The sequence below is a fragment of the Panulirus ornatus genome, chromosome 29, assembly GCF_036320965.1.
Source record: "Panulirus ornatus isolate Po-2019 chromosome 29, ASM3632096v1, whole genome shotgun sequence".
Lineage (NCBI taxonomy): Eukaryota > Metazoa > Arthropoda > Malacostraca > Decapoda > Palinuridae > Panulirus > Panulirus ornatus.
The window spans coordinates 11,269,612-11,295,069 of record NC_092252.1 but is presented as its reverse complement, the minus strand read 5'-3'; the positions used below and the strand labels follow the sequence as shown (position 1 = coordinate 11,295,069).

Genomic DNA, 25,458 nt, shown 5'->3' with positions numbered 1-25,458 from the left:
GCTCTCGTGGAAAGAGGTTCCCCGTGGAGTTGCTGCTGCTGTAACAGCGGACGTGAGCCAACAGGCAGGGCAAAGTGTGGATGAAGAGCACATGCGCTCCATATTTGGGACATCAGACCGACAGGAATGAATTATAAGCGGTGAAAGTGGAGGAAGAAACTTGTACTATATTGTACATTGGTTATGCTTCGACATCATTTTTTTTTTTTTACTTTGCGTGAAGAATTGTCACCTTATAAATCGTGATTGTGAAATTCATCCGTGAAATATGGAACAGGTGGCCACCACACCCATGAGTTGTTTATACATGTGTTACTGCTCCTGGAGGTAGTATGTTGTAACTCGTTATCAGCAGCAGCATGTCTGTCTGTCTTAGGAGGACGCACTCAGACCTGGATTTAAGTGTGAACGTTTGTTGCCAGCGGAGTTCCCACTAGTTGAGAAATTAGGTTAGACTCAACAAAGCGCCTAAGATGTAATATATTATTGTGCCTGATCAGGAGTAATAAATTTTTCTAGTTATTAAAATGCTATCAGGTGGAGTTGGTGATGTCCAATATCTATCTATCTATCTATCTATCTATCTATATATATATATATATATATATATATATATATATATATATATATATATATATATATATATAATGTAATAGAGAGTATATGTGAGTTACTTGTATGTTGAGTACATATATATATATGTGCGCACTCACATATGTGTATTCGTTTGTATTCTGAATTCTTCCTCGTAAACAAGACGAAATGTTTGGGGTGTTTAAGAGCTGAAAATTCAGCAATATATACCTTGTCATAATGACCCTCCCTCCAGGTGTCATGATTTTATACAGCCCGGTCAAGGGCGTCATTCTACGTACATGACGACCAGCCAGAAATGTTAGAATTGATCGCCGAAGCTCTTATTTGACCCCAACCTTAGCAGACTTGCTTAGCTAGTAAAAAGGGAGTTTTTTTTTTTTTCATTGATTTTCGTGGACGTACATCCTGTCAGAAATGTGTATGTAGCTTTGACGACTGTATGACTGTTTTTTGGTATTAGTTTCCCCTCGTTTCCACGTACACACGAGTCCTCACCGTGGTGCGCGAGATGGAGGAGTCGTTGCGAGACTCGCTCGTGTCGCTCAGACAGGTCGAGGGATGAAATTCAGTTTGTTAGGACGAGCTGTGTTATATGTGTCATCTGATACACTGTTGTGTTTTACCGTAATGCGCTTTATTTTCCTCTATAGATAGTTTCGTTCTCAGGTAGATTCATCGAATAGACAATGAGACCATCTAAGGCTGAAGAAAAAAAGATATTTTCCTTTCTTAGGTTCTCGTTATTCTTTTCCATCCGGCTGGCGGCTGGCTAGTCCTTGTTAATACTAGGGGAAAAAAGATACTTGAGAGTGTGTGTGTGTGTGTGTGTGTGTGTGTGTGTGTGTGTGTTTGGTTGCGAGTGGGCGGGTGGGCGGGAGGAAGATGGGCAAGCCATCGAGGCCCAGCGCCGTGATAAACAAGCGAATGGGTCATTCCTGGAGAGGATAATAGTGGACAGTTTTAAGTTGATGTTGTTGTGACTGTGGCGTTACAGCCAGTCGTTGACGGTTAATGGCCAGCAGCGGGAGCAACATTAGCGAGTGTAATTTGTGTCTACTTCGTGAGGCAGCGGTTGCCCAGGTACGTACGTAAATTGTAGTGACCAGTGGGGTAAATGCACCCTATTTTCTTTTAAAGACGCCTGGTGTTATCTTGTGAGTGACATATCAGCAATACGATGACTAGTGACAGTATTCAATATTTGTATACATTTTTTTTTTCCTTTTTTTCATCCTCGATCGGCGCTTCCCACGTTAGCGAGGTGGCGCCAGGACCAGACGAGGAGAAGGCCGCATCCGCTCACATCCATTTTTTAGCTGTCATGTGTAATGTTTCGAAACTACGGCTCCATATCCACATCCAGGCCCCGCAGACCTTTCCATGGTTTACCCAGGACGCTTCACATGTCTTGCTTCTGTCCATTGACAGCACGTCTACCCCACTATACCACATCGTTTTCACCGTCGTTTTCAGGGGGCTTGAAGGAAGGGTACGCGATAGCGTCGCCGTCGACTTTATTTTCTTGGAGAAACCATTTGATGTAATAATGATGTTATTGATGTAGAGTTCTCTCTCTCTCTCTCTCTCTCTCTCTCTCTCTCTCTCTCTCTCTCTCTCTCTCGCCCGCCACAGGGGGGGGGGGGGGGTAAAGATCTAACGATTCGTAAGGGAAAGAGGTCGGTGGTGAACCCGGGAGGAGCGCGCCACCTTCACCAGCCGGAGTCCTTCAGTACGAGCACGACTGGTTCTCCTTGTAGGGTCGTCTCCCCTCCCTCCACCATCCTCCTCCTCCTCCTCCTCCTCCTCCTCTAGTCTTCTCCCCTTTTTACTTTTCCTCCTCTGATCGTCGTCCTTATCATCTCAACTTTTTACGTCTGTTTCTCCTGCAGTTTTACTCCTTTCCAAATCTTTCTCGCCAATTTCCCTCTCATCTCTTTCCTCCTCCGCTCCGTTCTTCCACTTTTTTTTTTCACTTGTTTCATTCCTGCCCGGTATATTCATGCTTCTCATATTCGTCTCTGTCATTACTTTCCCTGATGCAGTGGCTGTATACTCATCGCTGTGTAGGTGTGTACGTAGCTCTCAAAGGAGCAATGGTAGATATATTGCTCCTCTGCCCAGATTGTGTGTGGTATGTTCTCGGTACCTCCAGACCAACACAAGCTGGCTGTCTGTCTTCATGAGTCGTATGTGTGTTTTTGGAAAAGTTTTTAATGCTGATCTCTGACGGTTTATGAGTTTTGTTTTAAGAATAAATATTGTATGTTTTCATCTCCTGAAGACCAGTCAGAAGTTTGATTTGATGTGGTAGATGCCGGTGATTACACGGTATTGGTTCATGATAGTGTTATCCATTGTGATAGCTTCAAGACAGGTAATGTAGAGGCTATTTATAATTTATTATGTATCTCATACATATATTTGTGAATGTGTGTGTGTTTTGTGTGGGAGGGATAGGGACTGTGTTCCATGGCTCTGATGCCTATGCTCCTCTCTTGACTGCATCTTGAGAAGTAAAGGGAGTAAATAATTATATTTACACGATAATCATATTTGTATATCATCATATTATGGGTCACTGACTTCTCTGGTGACAGCCGTGCATTGTACTCGTATATTTATGTGATTGTGTTTATGATGATCTGTGGATCATTGGACTGTCTGCTAATGACGTTTGTTTCTTTGCAGCTTCAAAACGAGTAAAGGCGTTGGGTACTCCGCTCACTTCGTGGGAAACTGTCTGGTGCTGACCTCCCTCAAAATCAAGGGCAAGGGTTACCAGCACTGCATCAAATATGAGTTTCAGCCGAGAAAGGTGAGTCGTCCACAGAGCTACCTCGTAATATGGTGTACCAAGGCCGGGCCTTAATTGAAATATAGAGAGACTTAGGAAGCGGGAAAAGATAAGACAAGGGAAAGTATTTACGAATTTTTGAGGAAGTGAAAGACCTGTCTTTTGTAATGAGAGGTCATAGTTATTAGGAGAGACATGAAAAGGTAGAGAGTTCCTCCAAAGCTTCGACGTGTAGGGAAAGAAGCAGGTATCAAAACGGCCCAGCCCTTAGAGAGATTTACTTTAAACCATTAGTTTGTGCAATCCTATGTCGTCAGGTGAAAGGATTTAAATGTGGACCACTAATTGGTGTTCTGTACTTATAGACCAGGAGGAGAGTTAGTGTATCTTTTGATTATGAAATAAGTTACGTATTGGACACTAGTTATTATTTAGGTCATTCACCAAGTTATGTCTTTATGTACATACCATTAGCTGAGAGTGTTCATGTAAATTATATGGAAAGTAGCTTCTGGAAGATTATACTCCATAGAACTTTATGACATGGTTTACCCCGTATTTACCATTAAATTGGGTTACCTCTAGATTTCGAAATAGCATAGTCATCTGGAGACCACAGTTTTCTGCAAACCTTCAGGTGAAATACTTTAACCTCCAGAAAAGTCAGACATTGAGGTTTACATGAAATTGTGAGATACGAGGTGACGTAGGTGTTCGGGTTCTGACCGCTAGGTGGAAAAGGTTCGTTGTAGACGGGGGAAAATAATCAACTTAAGTGCTCACGCCTGCAAGATTTGCATCACCTTTATCTTTCTTATCGTTCGCGTCTTACTATATTTTTTCTTTCTTCTAAATCTTACCTGTAATGTCCCAGCTTACACCTGTGATTCATTTACTTGGATCTTTTTTTTTCTTTTCTTTTTTTTTTCTGTTTACTCCATTCCTTCTTTATCTCTTCTCTCGCCCTTATCTAAATTCGCAGTCACTCTTATTTTCCAGTTTAATTCGAGCTTTTGGTCCCGCTGTAGACTTGTATTCCAAACTCGCATTTAAACTTCCAGGTCAGTTGAATCGTATTCTTTGTCAATCGTGAATCTAGTGTCACATTCTCTTATTACACTTCCCTCACACCTTTTGTTCTATTTCCAAACACTTATTTTGCACTTTCTCTATTTATCTTCCTCACGGTCTTATCGCTCACAGGCTCTTATCCTTCCCACAGTCAGTCAGTCACCCACCCTTTTCAACCCCACTTCTGCCTTCGATAAACACTCGCTCTCGTGTTTCCCTTCATCACCTCAATTTCCCTGTCACTTTCGTCTTGCATTCCTCCCCCCAAAAAAAAACTTTGATCTCCCTTTTCTTCCCAGACTTGCCCTTCGCTCTGGACCTACTTCCTCAACTTTTTTTTTTATTCTACTTCCCTTTAATTACCTTTCCTTCCTGTCAAGTCTGTGTCACATTTTTCTCCGCAGTTCGACGTACCTTGCACACACACACACACACACACACACACACACACACACACACACACACACTTCGTACCCGTCATCCGTCTTACTTATATCAATAATTCTTTTTCCCCCGAAGTTTATCTTTTCCGCTACTCTCCCACGACTTTCACCCCTTAGTATTTGCTCTTCCCCGCTCATTCACGTGGGAACCCACTCGGTCCGTCTTCCTCTTTGTTTACTTAGACTTCGATCCTGCCTCTCCTGTATCCGCTAGATCTTGGCTCTTCTTGTCCTAGCCAGAATTTTTATTCTTTTGACTCTCAATACAGTTCTCTCTTCCTCCACAAGCCACCCCTGTCCAGTATTTTCCCCTCCCCTTGGGAAACGTGAGACGCCTGGGCAAGTGGGGGGGGAACAAATTGAGAAATATGTCTCACTTGGAGGACAATGTAAGTAAGGCGTTTCATCACGGGGGCGGGGAAGGCGCCAGAGATAGTCAGGTGCCGTATTGTGCGTGGGGCTTAGCTGGTCCCGGGGAATTTATTACCTCGCAAATATTTCACCCCGGGGGAGCTGGGGAGAGGGACCGGAGTTAGATTGCTTTGCCGAGTTACGCTACCGTCACTTGATCCTGACTTGTGAATAGATTGAAGCTTCTTGGATGGGCGAGACTTTTGTTATATTTTTGTAGTAGGTTCTGCCACGTATCAGGGTCAGCAAAAGACGGAGAAAAAGGCGAATATATATATATATATATATATATATATATATATATATATATATATATATATATATATATATATATATACACACACAGATAAAAACAGGAAATTTAATTGGAAAGATAGTTATTAGGGGTTTGGGGTGGGTGTGGGGGAGGAAAGACATGAATTTTACCAGTAAGGCTCAGATTGTGTAAACTTCTGCGGTAATAGCCAGCTGTTTAAGTGATGCAGACTTGCGTTTGGACCACAATTTATATCGGTGGAATCTCGCCTGGTCACCCACCCCTCTGTCGATATGCAATATGTTCTTCCGTAATCTCCGTTAGACAGCCAGCTAGCATGTATGGTGTCATAACTGTGGGTCATTTGGGGAGAGATTCGGCCGTGTGTATAGCTGAAATGAATTAAAGATAAAATGCAAGACGGATTTAATTCTGAATTTGAATTTAAGTTGAAAGTGATTGGTATTTGTAAGTCGGTGCTGGGGAGGGAGGTTACAGGTCGCACAATTCTTATCTCATAAGAGAAACTTTGAATTAATTAGTATTTTTTTTTTTGCATCTCTTCAGTTCCCGTTTGGCGCTGAGGTGCCTCGTGTGTGTGTGTGTGTGTGTGAGAGAGAGAGAGAGAGAGATCGTTGCTCTTGCTCGTCTGTTGTTGGTCGCTTGAGGTTGCTTCCCGATAAAGCCATCTTTTATGATGGACGTTCCTCCTCCTCCTCCTCCCCACCAAGCTTCCTGTGCGTTACTTGCCATGTCTCATTATGCTTCGCCAAAGTGTGGAAATGGGGTTACAGGTATCCTGTGTCAGGCAGGCTAATATACCCGACGTGCGTTCGATTTCGGTCAAGTTTTGTGGGTGAGGGTTATGTGCCGGCGAATTTACATCCTCAAAAAAAAGTTCTCTCTCTCTCTCTCTCTCTCTCTCTCTCTCTCTCTCTCTCTCTCTCTCTCTCTCTCTCTCTCTCTCTCTACCCAGCGTCTTTCCTCTCAAGAGATTTTTCGGTAATGGTAAGAGATATTGTCACCAACTTTTGTTTCAACAAAAAGCTATAAAACACGCTCGCATTTCTTCCAGTCTGTCTTGGTACGAGCACTTTCCCGCGTGACCTTGTCCAGCGTTGAAATAGATATAGAAAAAGAAAAAAAAAATGCTGAAATAAAAGTTCCTTTTTGATTTACCTCGGCAAATAAATCTTTGGTGATCTGACGAATCATTATTATTTTTTTTTCTTTCCTGTTATTCTGAAGGTCGCAGAGGTGGGCGAGCTGCACGTAATTCTTGTACACAGTGCTGCTGCTGGCAGCATTACTCACTCTTAAATTCAGTTTTTATCCGGACAAACTCCTATGATTAACACCGTACGTGACCCCACGGGGTCGGTGGCCGACACCAGTGTTGGCCGACTCCTGGCCCGCGCGCACGGCGCCTGCGCCTGCGCCGCCACCCAAACCAAACCAAATCCCCTCCGTGATTGCTGGTTTGTAACACCCTCCCGCCTGCGTTATTTTGGGCGCAACTTTCCAGTGATCTCTCTCTCTCTCTCTCTCTCTCTCTCTCTCTCTCTCTCTCTCTCTCTCTCTCTCTCTCTCTCTCTCTCTATACTTTCCAAAGCTGTCAAGAATGTCACATCTGTGTTGGTCCATCATAGGGTGCAGGAGGACATCGTAGGGTGCAGGACATCATAGGTGTAGGAGGACATCATAGGGTGTAGGAGGACATCATAGGGTGCAGGAGGACATCATAGGGTGCAGGAGGACATCATAGGGTGCAGGACATCATAGGGTGTAGGAGGACATCATAGGGCGTAGGAGGACATCATAGGGTGTAGGAGGACATCATAGGGTGTAGGAGGACATCATAGGGTGTAGGAGGACATCATAGGACATCATAGGGTGTAGGAGGACATCATAGGGTGTAGGAGGACATCAGCTGAGGTTCCACCACTTAAACGCTGTCAATACTTCCAGTAGCACTGTAGCTTCTGGTCTATTGAGGAACTCTACAAATAGTAAAGTTGCCCCTCAAAAGAGATCTGGTCTCTTTTATCCCGGAGACGAAGATTCTGTTTTAAGCAGTTAGCACCCGATAGTTAGTGAACTGTAGGGGGAAGTCTTCTGATCTGGTTCCAGCACCACGTCCTTTCGCAGAGATGAATGAGTCAGAAGCCGTCCTGGCTCACTAGGTCTCATTTCATCTGACCTCTTATTCATTTTATTATCGCCAAAGATTCGCGTCCGGTTCTTATTCTTACTTCTCTGGACGCTACTACAACATCTGCTTCAGTTGCCGAGATGTGGCTTATTTCGTGTCTTTTTTTTCCATTCGTTAACGCCACCCAGTACAGTACTCGTCCGGCCATTGCGTCCCATATTTACAGTGGGAACGGTGGCAAATCGAGGATGGACCGTTGTAATGCCTCTTTGTCGTCCTCCTCCTCCCATTGTAAGTCTGGAACTACTACATCTTACGTCTTAGTAGATAGCTGTGGCCGCTCCCTCTCCCTGACTGTGGTCTTCACTTCTACAGATCTTTGACAAATCTTTCTATATCCTTTTTATTTCCCCTCGGTGAGCACCTCCATTCGTGACTTATTGTATTTTGTCATTATTGAAAAAGATCGTATCATATGTGTTCAAACGTGGCATTGTTATTACCAGGACTTTTTTTTTTATAGATTAATGTTGATTTCATTTACTTTTTTTTTTTTAGACAAATGTTAATTTCATTTAGTATCTGTTAATGGTATTGAAACACAGATGCAGGAAAAGTAGGTGTGTAATATCGTGTCCTCGAGCGAAGCATTCTGATTCCAGGTGAACGCTTGAGGTATAAAAGTATATCAGTGTAATTGACACGTTATATGCATGAAACGTAGCCAAAAGTCATCAGATTAATGGACGAGAACACAATAGTTTTAATGCAGATGGATTTCTGATGGTGATGATTAGGAGACGAGAAGTGAAGTGCTGTATTTTATTAATGTTTTTTATTAGCAGTTTGAGAGCTGACTGTAATGAGGTGAAACGTAAAGACTGGATTAAGTAATTTGAATTGAAATTCATGCGTTTTTGTGTTTGATTTGACTGACGTCTTTTTTTTTTTAATATGCTTGGTGGAAGATAAAGATGTAAGGATATTACAAGACATTATAGCGATATCCGTATACAATGGCGTCTTTAGTTATATCAAGATAAGAATTGATAAAGAATCCAAATAAAATCAGACGTTGAAATAGTCATTTCACTGAATAATATTGATGAATGATTAATCAGTATCGAACAGTGAGTGGCACAATGACGTACGACAACGATTAGACTCCAGAACACGACGGTACGACTCTTGGGCACGACCCATGAGCACTGCGTTACGACCTTTGAGCACGACGATACGAACCTTGGATACGTCGGCACGACTCTGCGACCTTTGAGCAAGACGGCACTACGATACGACCCTAGCTAGGTATAGGGTATGATAGCTTGACCTTTGACCTGGTCTGTGAGGGGTCAGCCCAAAGATCAGAGGTCGTCACAAGCAAGAGTCGTGCCCGTCAGGCTCAAAGGATTATAGATACCATGATCATTACGATCGAGACTTTCGTCAGCATTGCTTCGTCTGTGGCTCATTATTCATAAGAAATCACATATTGTTGAAGTGACTTTCACTGATGCAGGAGGAAAGGGTTTGGAAAATGTGATTTGAACCAGATTAAGCATTTTGATCGTGAGCCGCGTCCTTGACGACGTGACACCCAAGGAAATGTAAGCGTTGCAAAAACCATTTCGTATTTTTGTGTAACAGGAATTTAGATTTCTTGATGTCGACTTCTATCTTTACTACACACAAGGTTATTTGGCGCCCTTTGGTACACTTTTAACTTTATGAGTGTCATAGGTTACTGGATAGTTAGCCTCTACCTGTGATGTTTTTAACCTCTGAAACACGACTGCACGATGCTTAGGTATGAGGGCCTGACTTTGACCAAGACCTTTCAAGGCTCACTTGGGTCAAAGTTCGGGCCATCATGTACCAAAGAGTCACATCGTCATATTCCAGGGTCTTACCGCCATATTCAGGGGTCGTAACGTCATATTCAAGGGGTCGTAACATCATCATCTTCAAAGATCGTAGCGTCAGATTCGAGGGGTCGTAACGTCTCGCTTAAAGTTAATACCATTTGCAGAAAGGTGTGGGGACTCAAGAGCTCGTCAGGTTGACTTTAAGTAGTCACCAGTTAGTCGTCTTCTGTGATACTCGCCAGTAAGCATGAGTCCTGTGGGTGCCTGTATTGACCTTGTGATACGGACGGATCACCCATGCTTGCTGCCAGCGCTCGCCCTGCATGTCTTTCCATACGAGGTGTTTAGAGAGATCGAGCGGATACGCAGGCTTCTCTGGTGTCTCGGAGGTTAGCGTTCTTGAGCGTGACGCATTCACTTGGCCGCCCAGGGTCGAGCGCGTAGGTTCGAGTCCCGGTTGCGTCAGTCTTTCCACAGGCAACCCAGCTGTTCATCCACACCTAGAGTTTGGTCAGTAAAATGTGCACCAGGCTCGGACTAACATGTATAGCGTTAATGTAGCCTTGGTTAGGGCCACAGTTGCCTGTGCCGTTTCAGCTAACATTAAAAAGAATTGTACAGGGAAGAAAAAGGCGCACGCGGAAAATAAGGTCGACGTCCCTCACAACACAAGGATTTCGTCCGTGTAAAACTCGATCATCTAAACCCAGAGTAAAAATGTTTCCACAGATTGAAATAGTCATTGAACCATTCTTCTTCATTACCCCGGTCACTCGTAACCTTGCGCGCGAGATAACATGGTATGTACGATAATTACCAGTGTGTAGGATAACCCATGTTGTACGATAGCAGTGGAGTGGGGTGAGGCGACCTATGGCTCACAGTAAATGTCATAACTTAACCCACTGTTCACCATTGTTTAACCCCATCCTCATGATAACTCTTTGTGTAGTAAGTTCAACCATTGGTGTACGTTAACCTCACATGTACCTACACAAGGAAAAAATATATATACCGACAACACCACGTGTATAGTTTAACTACATATTTTTGTGTATTTGGTTTTATCGATACGAACCTGAAAGCTGAACCCGATTGTATACTATGACAGCATCATTGTTTACCTTAAACTCTCCCTGTGTACACGATAGGTTACGTGTGTCCTATACAGACAAGACCCAATTGTTTACAATCACCAGGTGTAAACCAGGCACACGGAAATAACCTGACTATCATTTCGTATGTCTCTCGTGAGATCTTACTTTGTCTGCATTAATTCTGGGACTGTGTTTGTTGTCGATCGTTCACCGATTATACACAATTGGATGGGTACAATAACTCCATCCGTCGAGTACGAGAGCTCCTGCTGTGAGATTAAGCGGATTAACAGGTGAGTAGGATAACGTACCGTCTCGTTTTCTCTTGGTACATATAATAATGATCCGCTTCGAATGCAACACTCGACCTCACCAGTAGGATGTTCCCCCATGGTTACCATCAAATGAACCTGTCGAAAACGAAGACTTCCCTTCAATGTCTTGTCTCCAACTTGAGATCAGGCATGTAGATCACTGTTTCCTTATACTCCAGTCATAGACTAGCATTATCTTGTGTATGCGTGTACTCCCAGGTGTGCCTGGTCGCCTTGTAGATTACGGAGCCGCTAATTACTTTCGTTGTTGTAGCAGAACACTTTTTTTTTTAAGTAATCAAATTATCTCCTTCACGATGGTTCAGGTGATGGCTCAGCAGGGATGGAACGGTGTTTATGTTGTGTGGGACATATCCTCTCTCTCTCTCTCTCTCTCTCTCTCTCTCTCTCTCTCTCTCTCTCTCTCTCTCTCTCTCTCTCTCTCTCTCCATGATATTTTATGAATGTTTGTTTGTACGATCCATGCTGATGGTCGAGATGGTACATCCATCCATCCCCCCCACCACCTTGATTATTTATTTTTTGTTTTTTCTCGTGTGTTGCAGTGGTACATGGTGGCAGTGGTGTACATCTACAACCGCTGGAGCAAGAGCGAGATCAAGGTGTTCGTCAACGGACAGCTGGCCTCGGCCACCGACATGACATGGCTCGTCTCCACCAATGACGTGAGTATCGGCTGTAGTGATGATGGTCATAGCAGCAGCAGCAGCAGTATTATGTTAATGATCTGGATAACAGCTTTGATGGGACTCGATGGTAGATTATTTTTTTTGGGGGGGGAGGGGAATGTTTATTGCGAGTAAATCTGGTATAAATCATATCCCGTTATTATTTATTAAATGAAAATTGGCTTTTTTGATTCCTGTCTCTCATTATGGAAAAGATTTTATGTTTGGATTGCAGGCTCTTGTCATTAATTTCGAGCATTGCAGTGTTTTTATTTTAATTCTGTTAAAATCAGTTTCTTTTTTTGTCTAATTTTACAAGATATAAATACCATTTAGAACTTGTCATGTCTACCAACTAAAATGATGACATAAATTTTTTTTCCCCCTTCGAAGACTCATTTTTATTCCCATCCAGACATACACTGAAGAGTTAACCCGTGTTATGAAGCCTGACTTAACGAGACGTTCCTCTCTCTCTCTCTCTCCCCCACCTCCAGACGTGGGACAAGTGCTACATCGGCGCAACCCCTGAGCTAGACGAGGAGCGGGTGTTCTGCGGGCAGATGAGCGCCGTCTACCTCTTCTCGGAGGCGCTCACTGCGCACCAGGTGTGCGCCATGCACCGCCTCGGACCCGGCTACAAGGTAACATTCCTGAGGTCTGGGAATTATTGGTCGTGTGTCGTGGTTTGTGGATGAGGATGTTTTCGCCGAGGTGGCAAGGAGGCATAAAGTCTTGTGGGGTTTTATCAATGAAGCAGCGGTCGTCAGGTTCATCACCGAAGGTCTTTGAAAGTGGTGTTATCAGTTAAAAGGGCGTAAGTAACGGTTTCTTGAATGAATAGGCCACGACCACAAGGAAGAACTGGGTTGTAAATATAAGGTAGGCTTAACAAGGAAGAACTGGGTTGTAAGGTAAGCTTATCGTGTTTCACTGCAGGAAAATAAGGTATTTTGATGACTCAAGATCCTATTTTCAGTATCTGATCTGATAGAGACGCCGATGTAACACCTGCAAGTGCACGTGTGGCATACCGCAGACCACCCCTCAACGAGTTGTATGTGATAAACACGTGCACCAGACCTTATGTATGACTTGACTAACCCAGTTACTACTTTGGTCGCTTGGTAATGCTCTGACCCCCCTCCCAAGTATGACGCGGTCTGTCTCATGCACTCGTGAGAAAAGTCAAGGTGGTGTGAAAACAAGAATAAAGAATGGCAATCACTGAGCTTGGCTTTGTTCTAATTATTCCCCCGCTTGCCGAGGTCAGTCTGTGGGAAGTTTGCCTCCGTCTGTCTCCACGTGTGTATGTGACGGCCTCCTGTGTGTTTAGGGGAGCATATCTTTAACATTAATGTTTTCGGCATGTTATAGGGTGGTCGCTGCTGTGTCTTACACACACGCAGGTCCTCCACGTCTGGAAGTGAAACTCTTCAATACCCGAAAGTGCGACTCCTTCCCGACACTCGAGGTAGTACCTATACATATTACCAGTACGATGTTGCGCAATCTACGGTAAGGTAGCAGTGCAGAGTCATGTCTGCCCCAATTTTCACACGCACACACGTAACCTTGCTCATGTTTATGTGCACCAGCTAATTTCTAGTAGCGTTGGTCTCATATAACCGAGAGATATACAGCGTTAGTGTTGCTTATTTGGTGTTGATAGAAGGGTACATTGGCCTCCCCTCTCGCCGTTCAAGTTGGTGCCAGAGGTCTGTTTGGCCTCCTTCCGTCCTACAACAGGGCCACGGACTGCCCGAGTTATCATCCACCATCGTTCTGGTTTCGTCATGTACTCTTGTCTTTCCAGCCGTCAACCTGGGGCCAGAAGTGCACACTTTAGAACAAGAGCGCCAGTAATGGCTTGTCTCTTGATTGTTGCCGAACACTTTCTTTTCCTGGCCTCAAGATTAAGGCCTTTTGGTCGTTGTGGCGACGTGTGAGAGAGTGTGTTTCACCTTTTGTTCCGTATCGGGCATGTCATTACGCGGTCGTCACGGATCGAGTTGACACACTGCAAGTTCATTCTTTTGTGCAAGGCATCAGGTCCGCTTCCATAAAGCAAGTGTCAGGGACGATCTTAAGAGGATTCACAATACCTGACCTTTTCGCGGGCCTTGTTTATAATCTGCCTAGTAATATCAGGTTTTTCCCCGCATGACACTGAGTGTAGTGGATAACCTTGTCGTTCCGCGGTTCGTGGGAGTGTCCTGGTGCGACTGGTCCCGGGCGGGTAAGGAAGCCCATGTCACTGCCCCGTGTGGCGGCCGGTGTGTGTGTGTGTGTCCCACCCGCTCCCGCAGACGCCACGGAGGAAACAGTTTTTGACATTTGGCTGTTGAAGGTTCCCAATCTTTCATCCTTCTGGTGTTCGTCCCCTCGTACCCTGCCGTTCGTTTTCCTCCACTAGATTAAGCCCCTGTCCTCCTCCTCCTCCTGCTCCAGTGGTGTCTTGGTGCTCCTCCCAGTTTTCGTGGAATCTTCTGCATTACATGTCTCACCTTTATTTTTTTTTTCGCCTCTTCCTCCTCTTCATTTATGATTGTCATATTTCCTCTATCGTTTTGGTAACTCGTCTTCATTATTTTGTAACAGTTGTCATATAGCTATAAAAGGGTAGCAAGGTGTATATACGTATGTCATGTAGCTATACCAGGGTAGCAAGGTATATATATACGTATTACTGGAGGCGCTGTCGCCAACACGTTCTCCAGCTGCAGGCAAGGAGCAACGTCCTGCTGATATATATATATATATATTTTTTTTTTTTCCTTTCCACAGCACACCCGTGAACATCGCCCGCAGACGATAACCAGAGGATTGAATCCTATGTTTCTGAATCTGAGTCTGGCTGTATTCAGCTCACAAGCCTTTCTATTCTGTTTACCAATACGTCTCATGATTCTTCGTGGATTTCTTAACGAGAATTTTTGAGCTGCTTCGTGCGTTCACATTTGTGGTGAATTTAGTATGAGAAGAGGTGATAGGAGCGTCCGTCCATTAGACCTGCAGGGACGACTGGTTCATACGTGGCTGTTGGGCATCCAAGACACTTGATGTGGTGTCCGAGGCTCGTTTCTTGCGCCTTAGTGTCGTGTCCTAATTGCTCTTCGAAGCTGTTCTCTGGCATCCGAGGCTTTCAGCCTTTCGTAACGTTCAAGGCCCTCCCTCTTGTTGGCGGGTCATGGTATCCTCGCCCGAGCTAAGCTCACCAGTTCAGGCTTCACTGGGTACAACAAACATCTCACACTTACCAAAGGAATGAGGCACTCTACTTGTTAACACTCTCCTTTTGAAGCCATTGACGCGCACCCCTAAACAGCCAGTACCACACACTCGCCCAAACAGGCATCACCACTCTCTCGCCCAAACAGGCATTACACACGCTCGCTGACACCAGCTTCCCATAGTCACTAGATTAGGCCCTGCTCTCACTAATACAAGTTACACACACACACACACACACACACACACACACACACACACACACACACACACACCACAGCACCACCATCAGCATTGCGAGGACGCATGCTTCACACACTTATCTGTAATCCTGGCATTATGAACCCCTTTCACCTTAATCAAGGTATAACTGCAGTAGCCGTCTCGTCTGTTATTAGTACACTTGTTATTGTCTTTATGTAACGCGTTGTTCGTGAACTACTGCGCGACTGGTGTGTAGCTGTTAGTGCCGTGAAGAAGTATTTGTATGGCATCCTGTTCCTCGGTACTTGTAGCTTGAACGAGACGCAGACAGACGGAGGGAGCGAGATCTGTGAAGTCAGTGGCTGGGTTGGCCACCATTGTTTAGGGAAGGTTGTGCGCTGGACGACCTGCTCTGATGTCGTAACGTTGGTATTTATTGTAGCGATGACAGCCAGGGGCCGTATGATTTTAAGGTCCATGTGACTTTCTTTGGAGCAGCTGCCACGACCCCTTTTGTAACCCGTCCCTCGTGTGTGACTAAGCCTGTCTGGCCTCCTTTCCATTGTTCTTTTTCTCTCCCATACTGGAGAAGAACGCCATTATGCACGACGGTACGACCTTGTGAGCAAGGCGTCACGACCCCTGACTGTAGCGGTACGACCCTTGAGTACGATGGTACGACCCTTGACGTTAGCAAACGTGCACTGAGGAACCATTTGCGTTTCTCGACACGTTTAGTCACTTGTGCGAAAACCCGTCAGCTCATCCTGCCAAGAAAATAGATAGATGTGGCTCTCTCTAAGGACACTTTCACCTTAAGGTTTGTTAGCTTGAGGTCCTGGCAAAATCAAAAGTCTGTGCGGCTTGAAGGCAACATGATGCAAAGTCGTATGTAGTGAGGTGACGACATAGCCGAAGTCGGAGCTTTTCACGAAATAAGGTCACGTCGCGAGATCTTGTAGTCTTGTGTGTGTGTAGCGTGGCAGCAGCAGAACCCGCAGACGCCTGCGGTCGCAGGGGGTGGCTCAGACTTTTAGAGAATTCAGAGGCGTTTGTGGTGTGGAGGTTACCTCACGGCTCATAAATGTATCATGGTATATAGTTCATGCATCCGCGCAGTGACACAGCTTCACGTTATACTAGGCTGAAAATTCCGGCCATTTATTGAAAATGACGGAGCGTTTGTGCCCGTCAGACAATCGCACCGCTGAAATATGGTGTGGTAAGCTAATACCACTGGAAAGTTGCCGTGTCGCAAGTGAACACCACTGGGGATTACTCTATCGTAAGTCAACACCACTGGAGAGTTTGTTTCGCAAGCTAACGCCACTGGAGAGTTGCTCTTTCGCAAGCCAGCCGCCGTTAGAGTGGGTCCCAGTGTCGTAATCGAACGCCACTGGAGAGTTAGTGTATCGTTAGGTAGCGCCACTGGAGGATTATTATGTAGCAATCTGACACCACTGGAGTGTTTTTGTGTGTGGAGCTAACACCACTACAGGGTTGCTCGATAGTAAGTTCATATCACTGAAGTTTTGTAGTAAGCTTACAGCACCAGAGAGTTGTGTTGTAAGCTGATACCACTGGAGAGTTGTGCAGTGAGCTGAGACAACACTGGAAAGTTGTTATGTAGTAAGCTAATACACCGCTAGAAAGTCGTGGAGTAAGCGAACAACACTGGAAAGTTATGTTGAACGTCAACATCACCGGAGAATTCGTTGCCTGTAGTTAGATGATATATACCACTAGAGAATATGTCGGGTCAGACTCTTTTGTTCTCTCTTACACCCGTGTTACAGAAAGATAAGCGTTGCTCTCTTAAATGTTTTCACACACACACAACAGGAAGGTTGTTCTCTTTTGTGCACGCACAACAGGAGGGTTCTCCTCTCTTGTGCACGCACAACAGGGGCGTTGTCCTCTCTTGCACCCGCGCAACAGGGGTGTTGCGCTCATGCACGCGCACAACAGGGGTTCACAGACATACATACACCCAGACAACAGGAGAGTTGCGTTCTTACATCGGCCCAACAGGAGGGTCGCGCTCTCGCACAGGAACAACAGGAGGGTGGCTGTGATGTCAGCACGCGAGACGAGGTACGGTACATAGCACTGGTTATCAGGCCAATCAGCCAGTAAATGTTATTTTCAAGGAAAACACCCGCTCAAACGGCTCGCATATGTTGGGAGAGATAGCAGTGTTTTTATTTTTAGACCTTTCATGATTATTATTTTTTAAATCCAATATTCTCGCCGCAAGTTTTTTTTTTTTTATTCCGTAATCTGTAAACAAGTTTTTATTGGCTAATCTGTTCAGTGAGAGTGTGTGTACAGCATGAGTACATAGCATGAGTGTAAACACAGCGAGTGTGAGGAGAAAGCAACGCGTCGGCCTCGGTGCTAGACTTTCTCTCGACCAAGTTGACTCGTACCTTCTGGGTTCCTGTGGAAGATTTTCTTTTGCTCTCAAAAGAATGTTTTTGTTGTTGTTGTTCTGCAACATAGAAAAAGGTATGAAAGCTCCAGTAGTATATGTCTAACTTGTACACACATTCATAGACATACGGGGCTCCATGGTGTATTGGTTAGCGTCCCTGACGATAGTTCGCACGGCCGCTGCTGCTCCCTCCCTCTAGTTCCAGGTTCAGAATCCTGAGCACAGTAGCCGGCCCACAGTCAACCCAGCTCTTCATCCTTCCTTCGGAAATGATCGATAAATAGGTATTTTTCTTAGGCTGGATATATATATATAAGTGTATGCACATGTATGTAAAGCGTATATATGAGTGTAAAAGTCTTTTCCCGTAGCACTCATTAATCGCACTTAAACACACAAAATATAGTGTTAAAACTGCGAATGTATACAGAAATCGTAAACAAAATGTTTCACAGCAGTAAACAAACTTCAAGAGATGGGGCCCTGCAAGTGTAGATCATTTCCCCCTTACTGTACAAATAGGTGATTAGTCAACACACAGTGAGTGTGTTTGCCGTGAAACAGTCCACATCATGAATGCAGTGGCTACGACAAAGTGTCTGTGTCTATGTGTGGTGTTCTGCTGAGCTCAGTTAGCCGCACATAAGTCGGCTGCCCTCAACCAGGGGAGGGTCGCACGTGAGGGCCCGCACCAGCTCAAGGCCAAGTCTCCCAAATGATAACATTCGAGCACTAACATATTTGGCCAGGGGGAGAACTGCCTTTCGAAAGTAAGAAACGTGAGAGAGTGATTCGTGTGTGTGTGTGTGTGTGTGTGTGTGTAACTTTGAGGAGAATGCAGGGTTTTTGTTTGTCGTATCGGTGTAACATTTATCATTTGATATCTAATTTTAATTGTCTCTGCAGAGGTTGGCTTAATCTCTTCATGTGGAAAGTGGTTGCGGTTCTTGCTAATGCATCAGCAGGGATATTAACAGTTCAGCGTTAGGAGGGAAAAAAAAATGCAGGAACGAATCTGTGGCTCTGGTTACATGGTATGACTCAGTTGGGGGAGGAGGGTGAAGGTTGGTTAATGGAAGTTTGAGCGCTGGTGATGCAGGACGCGTTGCTGAGGCATGGGCGACACGACGTTGTTATCTATTTGAGCGCGAGGTTGTGACCCCTGGGTATGATGTCAGGCTTGACGTTTGACCTAACGCTTACAGGTCAGGTCAGAGCTCACGTCATCGTACCCAGGGGAGTTGCACCATCGGGCTCTAGGGTCGTACTGTGTTACAAAAAGAGGTCGGGTTCTTCAAGAAGAGTGAAGGCGGTATTTATTTGGTACAGATGGGTCATATATATATATATATATATATATATATATATATATATATATATATATATATATATATATATATATATATATATATATATTAGTTAAAACTCGAAATCAGTCAGAACTAGTTTCCACTAGGCAGAACCCGTTGCACCAGAGGAAGGTGGGAAAAACATGAAATGCAGGACTGGAGTGTTTTTATACCTAGTTTTACCTAAACATTTCAGTCAGAACTAGTTTCAACAGCTGCTTTGTTTGGGAGAACTAACCTAACCTAACCTAACCTAACCTAATCTTGACATTTCGGGTGTAACGTTCTGACTTGTTGAAACTAGTCCTGATTGGTTTAGGGTTTTAACACACACACACACACACACACATATATATATATATATATATATATATATATATATATATATATATATATATATATATATATATATATATATAAACAGAATCATGTGTGTTTTTCAGTCATAACCTGAGTCGGAATCCTTTTGAATTAAAAACAGTGTATTCCGCTTTACTTTTTCATTACGAAAAATAAGAGTTGAAAAACGGTGCAAAACAGGCTTAGCTGAAGATGAAGACGCTTGTATGTTTCATTCGGAGACCATGTGTGTCTCTGCCATCACCCGTCAGTCTGGTTGTCTTCTAAACCCGCTGGTGATAGAAATGGCAATTAAGCTAGGCTCCGTACTCCGGCCGTGCGTCGTGTGTCGCGAGAGCGTCGTCGGTCTGTGTACCTAGGTATATCAGTGGCATGTGATTAAGAGGAGACAGTGTCGAAATATTGTGATGTCGTCTTGCCGAGTACAGACAGCTGTGAGAGTGTGCTCACACGTTTGGCCGCACGGGTTTCTGAGTCGGGTTTTGGCCGCCTCCGTCTGCCAGATGCTATTGAATTACATCAACACGCTTAGTGTCGGGAAGGGGGGGGAAGTCCGTGAAATTTCTAGCTCATAAGCGCCTCTCCTCCTCAGTGGACGCGTTGCCTTTGTTTTAGTGAACAGCATCAAGCAGCTAAGCTGGGATGAAAGTCGCCCGTGATGTTTAGACAACTGGAGAGCCGTGTGCAAACCAACACATATGGCCTGATAGGCATCTGGTGTGTTGTTCTCATACTTGGCCAGCGAAATTTTGTCAAGTTTTGACGGCATTTCGTTCTACCTCTTAAGAACGGATCTTTAGCTTCTCGTATATCTCGGACGTATATTGAATTTCTGGCGGTCTCTGTAGTTGTTCTCAACAGGGGCGTGTAAACACTGTACGTCGCAATCACAACCTCCAGGCTTCAGAAGTGGAAAGAATGTACCGAACAAACACCTTTGGTTTGGTCTTTCCAAGAGATGCCGCCATATTAGGCTTCATCAATAAATGGAAACTTGGTGTAAGCATTTTATATATATATATATATATATATATATATATATATATATATATATATATATATATATATATATGTGTGTGTGTGTGTGTGTGTGTGTGGAAAGGATCACAATTTTGCGCGTGATCAAGATAATCCTATGAGTCCACGGGGAAAATGAAACACAGTAAGTTCCCAAGTGCACTTTCGTGTAATGATCACATCATCAGGGGAGACACAAGAGAGAAATATAAGTCAGTTGATATACATCGAAGAGACGAAGCTAGGACGCCATTTGGTAAACATGCGATTGTGTGTGTGTGTGTGTGTGTGTGTGTGTGTGTGTTACCGGACTCCACCTGCTCGTGGGTACATTGCGACTGGAGTCAGCCTTGGCGGGGGTGTATATTCATTTCCTCAGAACTTCTGGAAGAGCCCATTGATGGGTCTAGGGGTTATAGTCCCAGGACGCCACTTTGAAGGGGTCATGGGGATATATATATATATATATATATATATATATATATATATATATATATATATATATATATATGAGTGTGTGTGTGTGTATAGATGTATTCAGGTAAAACCATAAGGATACTCACAAGACAAAACTGACAATATGATTATACGAAAGCTCTTGACACCGTATTTTCCGTCTCTTTGTGGTCTTACCTGCATCTTATGTACACGTGCAGCTTGAATACTTTATATATATATATATATATATATATATATATATATATATATATATATATATATATATATATATATATATAACTATATAACTAAATATATATATAACTAAAAGTACATTTTAAGTCTAGCAGCTGTGCTTACGGTCTTTTAATCAGTATAGAAGCCAATTTGTCTTTCGATTGTTAAGCGTTATGGACAATCGAATACTTTCAGTCTTGAATGTTTCGCAACCTCAGGGAAGTAAAAGTGTGGAGTGGTAGACTCTCTGTCAGTAATAATAACGCCAGCGACTGTAATTCACCCGGGCGCTATAATTGCTAACACACAAATAATAATCAGTAATGTGACAGCGCTGGGTTAGCGCGATTAGAACGCATAGTCGACTAGTGAGAGGAGACCTAGTGAGACTTCTTTTCTCTTTTTAGAGTTAGCGGGGCGATGTTTACATCATTAGAATGACTATGGAAGGAAAGTTAACGGGGGTGTTGTTAAAACTAGTTGGTAGAGTAGAGTATGGAGGGAAAGTTAACGAGACGATGGTAATACTTGGGCTAAGTATGGAAGGAAAGTTAGCGCAACGGTGATAACATTAAGCAGCCTGTTGGAAGGAAAGTTAGCGGGACGGCAGTACTAGGATGTTAGCGGGACATCATTAACATACTTGGCCATACGATGAAATGGGAGGAAGTGAATGTGTCATACGGGTAGCGGAATCGTGTTCGAAAAGCCTAGTGAGGCTGTAAAAAGAAAAGTTGGCCAGATTTTTCGCCAAAGGTCGTAGATGTTTGAGATACAGTCGCGGCAATAACCTAGAAAGTCATGACATTTGGAATGTGCTTAAAATATGGCAGGAGCGTGAACTGGAAGTTAGTGGAACCGCAAAAGGAAATTTCGACACTACTGTAGCAGATTGTTTATAATAAAAGTCATTAACGTTCTCCTTGGATAACATGTTGTGGAAACCTTTGTTTTTTCCCTTTCTTTTAGGTTTGATCTTATGATTATGTACGTCGTTGACTTGTGTTTGGCAGGGGGACTCTGCTTTGTAGTAGCCTAGCGGGATTATGGCAGTGGGACTTTGCTTTGTAGTATCTAGCGGGATTATGGCAGTGGGACTCTGCTTTGTAGTATTCTAGCGGGATTATGGCAGTGGGACTCTGCTTTGTAGTATTCTAGCGGGATTGTGCCTACGGTATGTTTTCGTGACAGCTTTGAGAAAGTGTATTGTGTGGGAGGGAGAACTGTATCCCGAATAGGTATAGTAATGGGAACGTGATTTAAGACGTGGCAGCGTTGACCGTACTGTGATTTTTAGCGGTAGGACTTTAAGGCAGTGTGTGTTAAGAGGTTGTAGTAATGGAACTATTCTGTGTAGGTATGTTATGGTGCTTTGGTAATGGAAATGTGACGGAAGTATGGCGGTCAGACTTATAGCACAGAGGAGGGGGATTTTATTCCTCTGTATAGCATGCTTTCGACACTTTACTGTAAGAGTAGATCTGTAGGCTGTACTCCCTTTTTTTTTTTTTTTTAAATGCTAGTGCGAATTGGCATTTTAAGTTAGGACTGTACTACCAAGAAAGAAAGTCATCACCCCCCCCCCAGGACTCGTTACAAGACTCACCACCATAGGACTCGATGCGAGACTCACCACCATAGGACTCTATAGAAGACACCACCATAGAACTTGTTGCGAGACTCACTACCATAGGGCTCGATACAAGACTCACCCCCATAGGACTCCATACAAGACTCACCACCATAGGACTCCATACAAGACTCACCACCGTAGGACTCGTTACGAGACTCACCACCATAGGACTCGTTACAAGACTCATCACCCCCAAGACTTGTTACAAGACCCATTAACTCAGGACTGCAAAAGCGTCATCCACCTCAGGAGAGTCTTGCTAGAATTTCCACCAGGAGAAAAAAGAAAGTCACATCTTCGCCAATATATAGCGTAGTTATTATCCGTCGAGGCAACTGCTGACTCTCACTGCTGTATCCACCAGCTGCTGCTATGTTATAGCCGCTCCACAATCCGGGAGTCACGTTGGACCAGCGCCTCAGGCACTCGGAACGCCATATAATGTGCATCAGACAGATGCTGGCAGGCTTAGCTACGACCGAAAACACATACACACACAACGCAACACACACACACGCGCACACACACTTATTTGAGGGGAAGGGGGAGGGAGAGATTGGGATGGGGAATTGATTTTTGGAGACTGCAGCCACTGGGACGCGTTTAAAGTTGTAAGTGCCGTTTTCTGACTTGCTTCCAATTTTTTACTCGTTTGAAAGACATGCATCAAATCCTCCGTCCATCTTTTTTTTTTGAAACGCATGGCTCTTGCAAACTTCTCCTCTTCCAGAATAGAATTGCCCTATCCGAAATCATTAAGATTTTTTTTTTTTTTATAAGATTGCATATTTTATTTGGTACTGTGATATTGTAATTTCTACATCACCGAATGTTCATGTATGATACATGCTAACGAATCAGTGAAGAAAATCTACACTTGTCTCTATTGCTCAGATAGACGTATGTAATCATGCATAAAACACGCATGCATTACATGAACTCTGTATAATACACTTCGATTTTTTTTTTATCACTGCGTGTAGTGTATGTTCATCTCACCCACGCTGATAACAGATATTCAGCCATGTCAGGCCATTGGTGGATGTCAGTAACGGATGCAGTGGCCATGACGAGCATTTGCTCTCCCTGCTCCGCATCCCAGCGCAAATGTAAAATTCCTGACGCTTCCAGGCCCAGCGGGTGGGCTTTATCCAGTCGTGTTATTTCATGTGATCAGCATCATCCCTTTAGCCTGATGGCTCACGCTTCAAAGGAGGAATATCGACGTTCACCTCTCTAAATACATGATGTAGTTAGAGCTATATCGACCCCTCCGTTTTAGATCCAAGGTAAACCACCACGTCTTCGGTGTAGGACGGTGCATTCTCAACAGAATAATGGAAAAGCGATTGTTTGTGAAAGAAAGAGAGAGAAGAAAGAGGAACTTCCACCCTTGCTCATCAAGTTTGTGGATTCTCTTCACTCCATGTTCGTTTGGAAGAGCCGGGAGAATATCCTAATCAGGACGCGATCAGTAGGAGTTGTGGGAAAGCAATACCAAAATCAGTATGCAAAAAAAACCTTTCTTTGGAATGGAAGGCTTTATGAAAGTTTGATCAATCATCTCGTAAACCAAAGGAAATTTTCATTTGACGACATTATTTGACATTTTTTTTTTTTTTTCTTTTCCATGGCATCAGCATCAGTAATCTTGTGTGCTAGGTTTGCCAGGTCAGTATTAAGGATAGCTTTTTGCAGTCATTCATGTGGTTCTTGGTTTACATTAGGAACAACTTAATGTCAATCGCTACCCCTCTTTTTTTCAGGTTCCGAATTCGTATAATGATCATCCTAGAATAGATTCATTTTCTTGGGCTATGGTTTACAGAATGGTCTTCTCTGGTGAGATAAAAAAAAAAAGAATATAGGGCTATATTGATTTGGCTACCACCGCTCTTAGTAATGGATGACTGCTCCATTGCTGTTTGTTTTAGTTTGTGTTGATGCTCACCTGAAGCATGACGTGGTTTTCAGAATGAAAACAAATTCACAAAACTTTGGGCCATATTACGTTACATTGAAGACCTGATAACCTTTTGTGTGGTTGTATATTACCACGGCTGCAGTGTCACGTCGGCATTGATGGGGTTGTACTTCAGTGGATAGGAAATTGGTTGACTGGCCTTAAACAAAGAGGTGTGATCGATGGTCAGGCCTCGGAATGTTTAAACGTAATAAGGAGTGCCACAAGGATCAGTCTTGGGATTGGTTCTCTTTCTCATATGTATTATTGATATTGATAATGGGCTGCATTGCAAGATATCAGAATTCGCTGATGATACAAAGCTGGGAAATAATTCTGCTCCAAACTTAAAAAAAAAAAAAAATTGGTAATATATAGATAGTTGTAATCCACCACATTTTTTTTTTCATATGTTTATTTAGTATGTGTATAAAAAGAATTCTTATGTTGAAGCTGATCCCATACATACGCGTTTCTTCGGAACAATATTCATAGTAAGGTTCTTGTCTGGTTTGTAAGTCACCTACAGCCTAATACTTGGCGGGAGAGAGAAGTGAAGCTGCTATTAACATGGTTGACGGTAGAGCAGCGAAATTGAAAGCTGAAAGTGTCATAGCTGGGGAGTCTGACGTAGCCCACCTCAGCTCGTTGTAGCATCGGTCCATCCATTGCTGCTTGCAGGAGGGTGGAAACGACTTCGTTGTGTCTGGTGGTTGGGGAAACGAAACGTAGATCATCAGAGGTGATGGTAGAAAAGAAGTGAAACTGCCAGAACTAGTGTCTGAAGATTGAAACGGCCAGATGCAGAAGCTGATGGTAGGAACGAAACAGTTGCCATGGGCTGGTGGCGATGGGAGATTGAAATTTTGTTTACCTTAGCTGATGACGGGGAAAAATAAAACG

At 43.8% G+C, this 25,458-nt stretch overlaps 1 protein-coding gene across 6 annotated transcripts in view; it reads left to right on the top strand.

Moving 5' to 3' along the window:
- The first annotated feature begins 3,258 nt into the window (after positions 1-3,258).
- Positions 3,259-25,458, top strand: part of rg (A kinase anchor protein rugose) — a 662,216-nt gene continuing 640,016 nt past the window's right edge. For all 6 annotated transcript variants that reach the window (XM_071679213.1, XM_071679211.1, XM_071679212.1 and 3 more), the window contains exons 1-3: positions 3,259-3,412; positions 11,567-11,686; positions 12,187-12,333. In XM_071679213.1, coding sequence (XP_071535314.1) covers positions 11,573-11,686; positions 12,187-12,333 — 261 coding nt within the window. In that variant the 5' untranslated portion in view covers positions 3,259-3,412; positions 11,567-11,572. The remainder of the gene's footprint in view (positions 3,413-11,566; positions 11,687-12,186; positions 12,334-25,458) is intronic.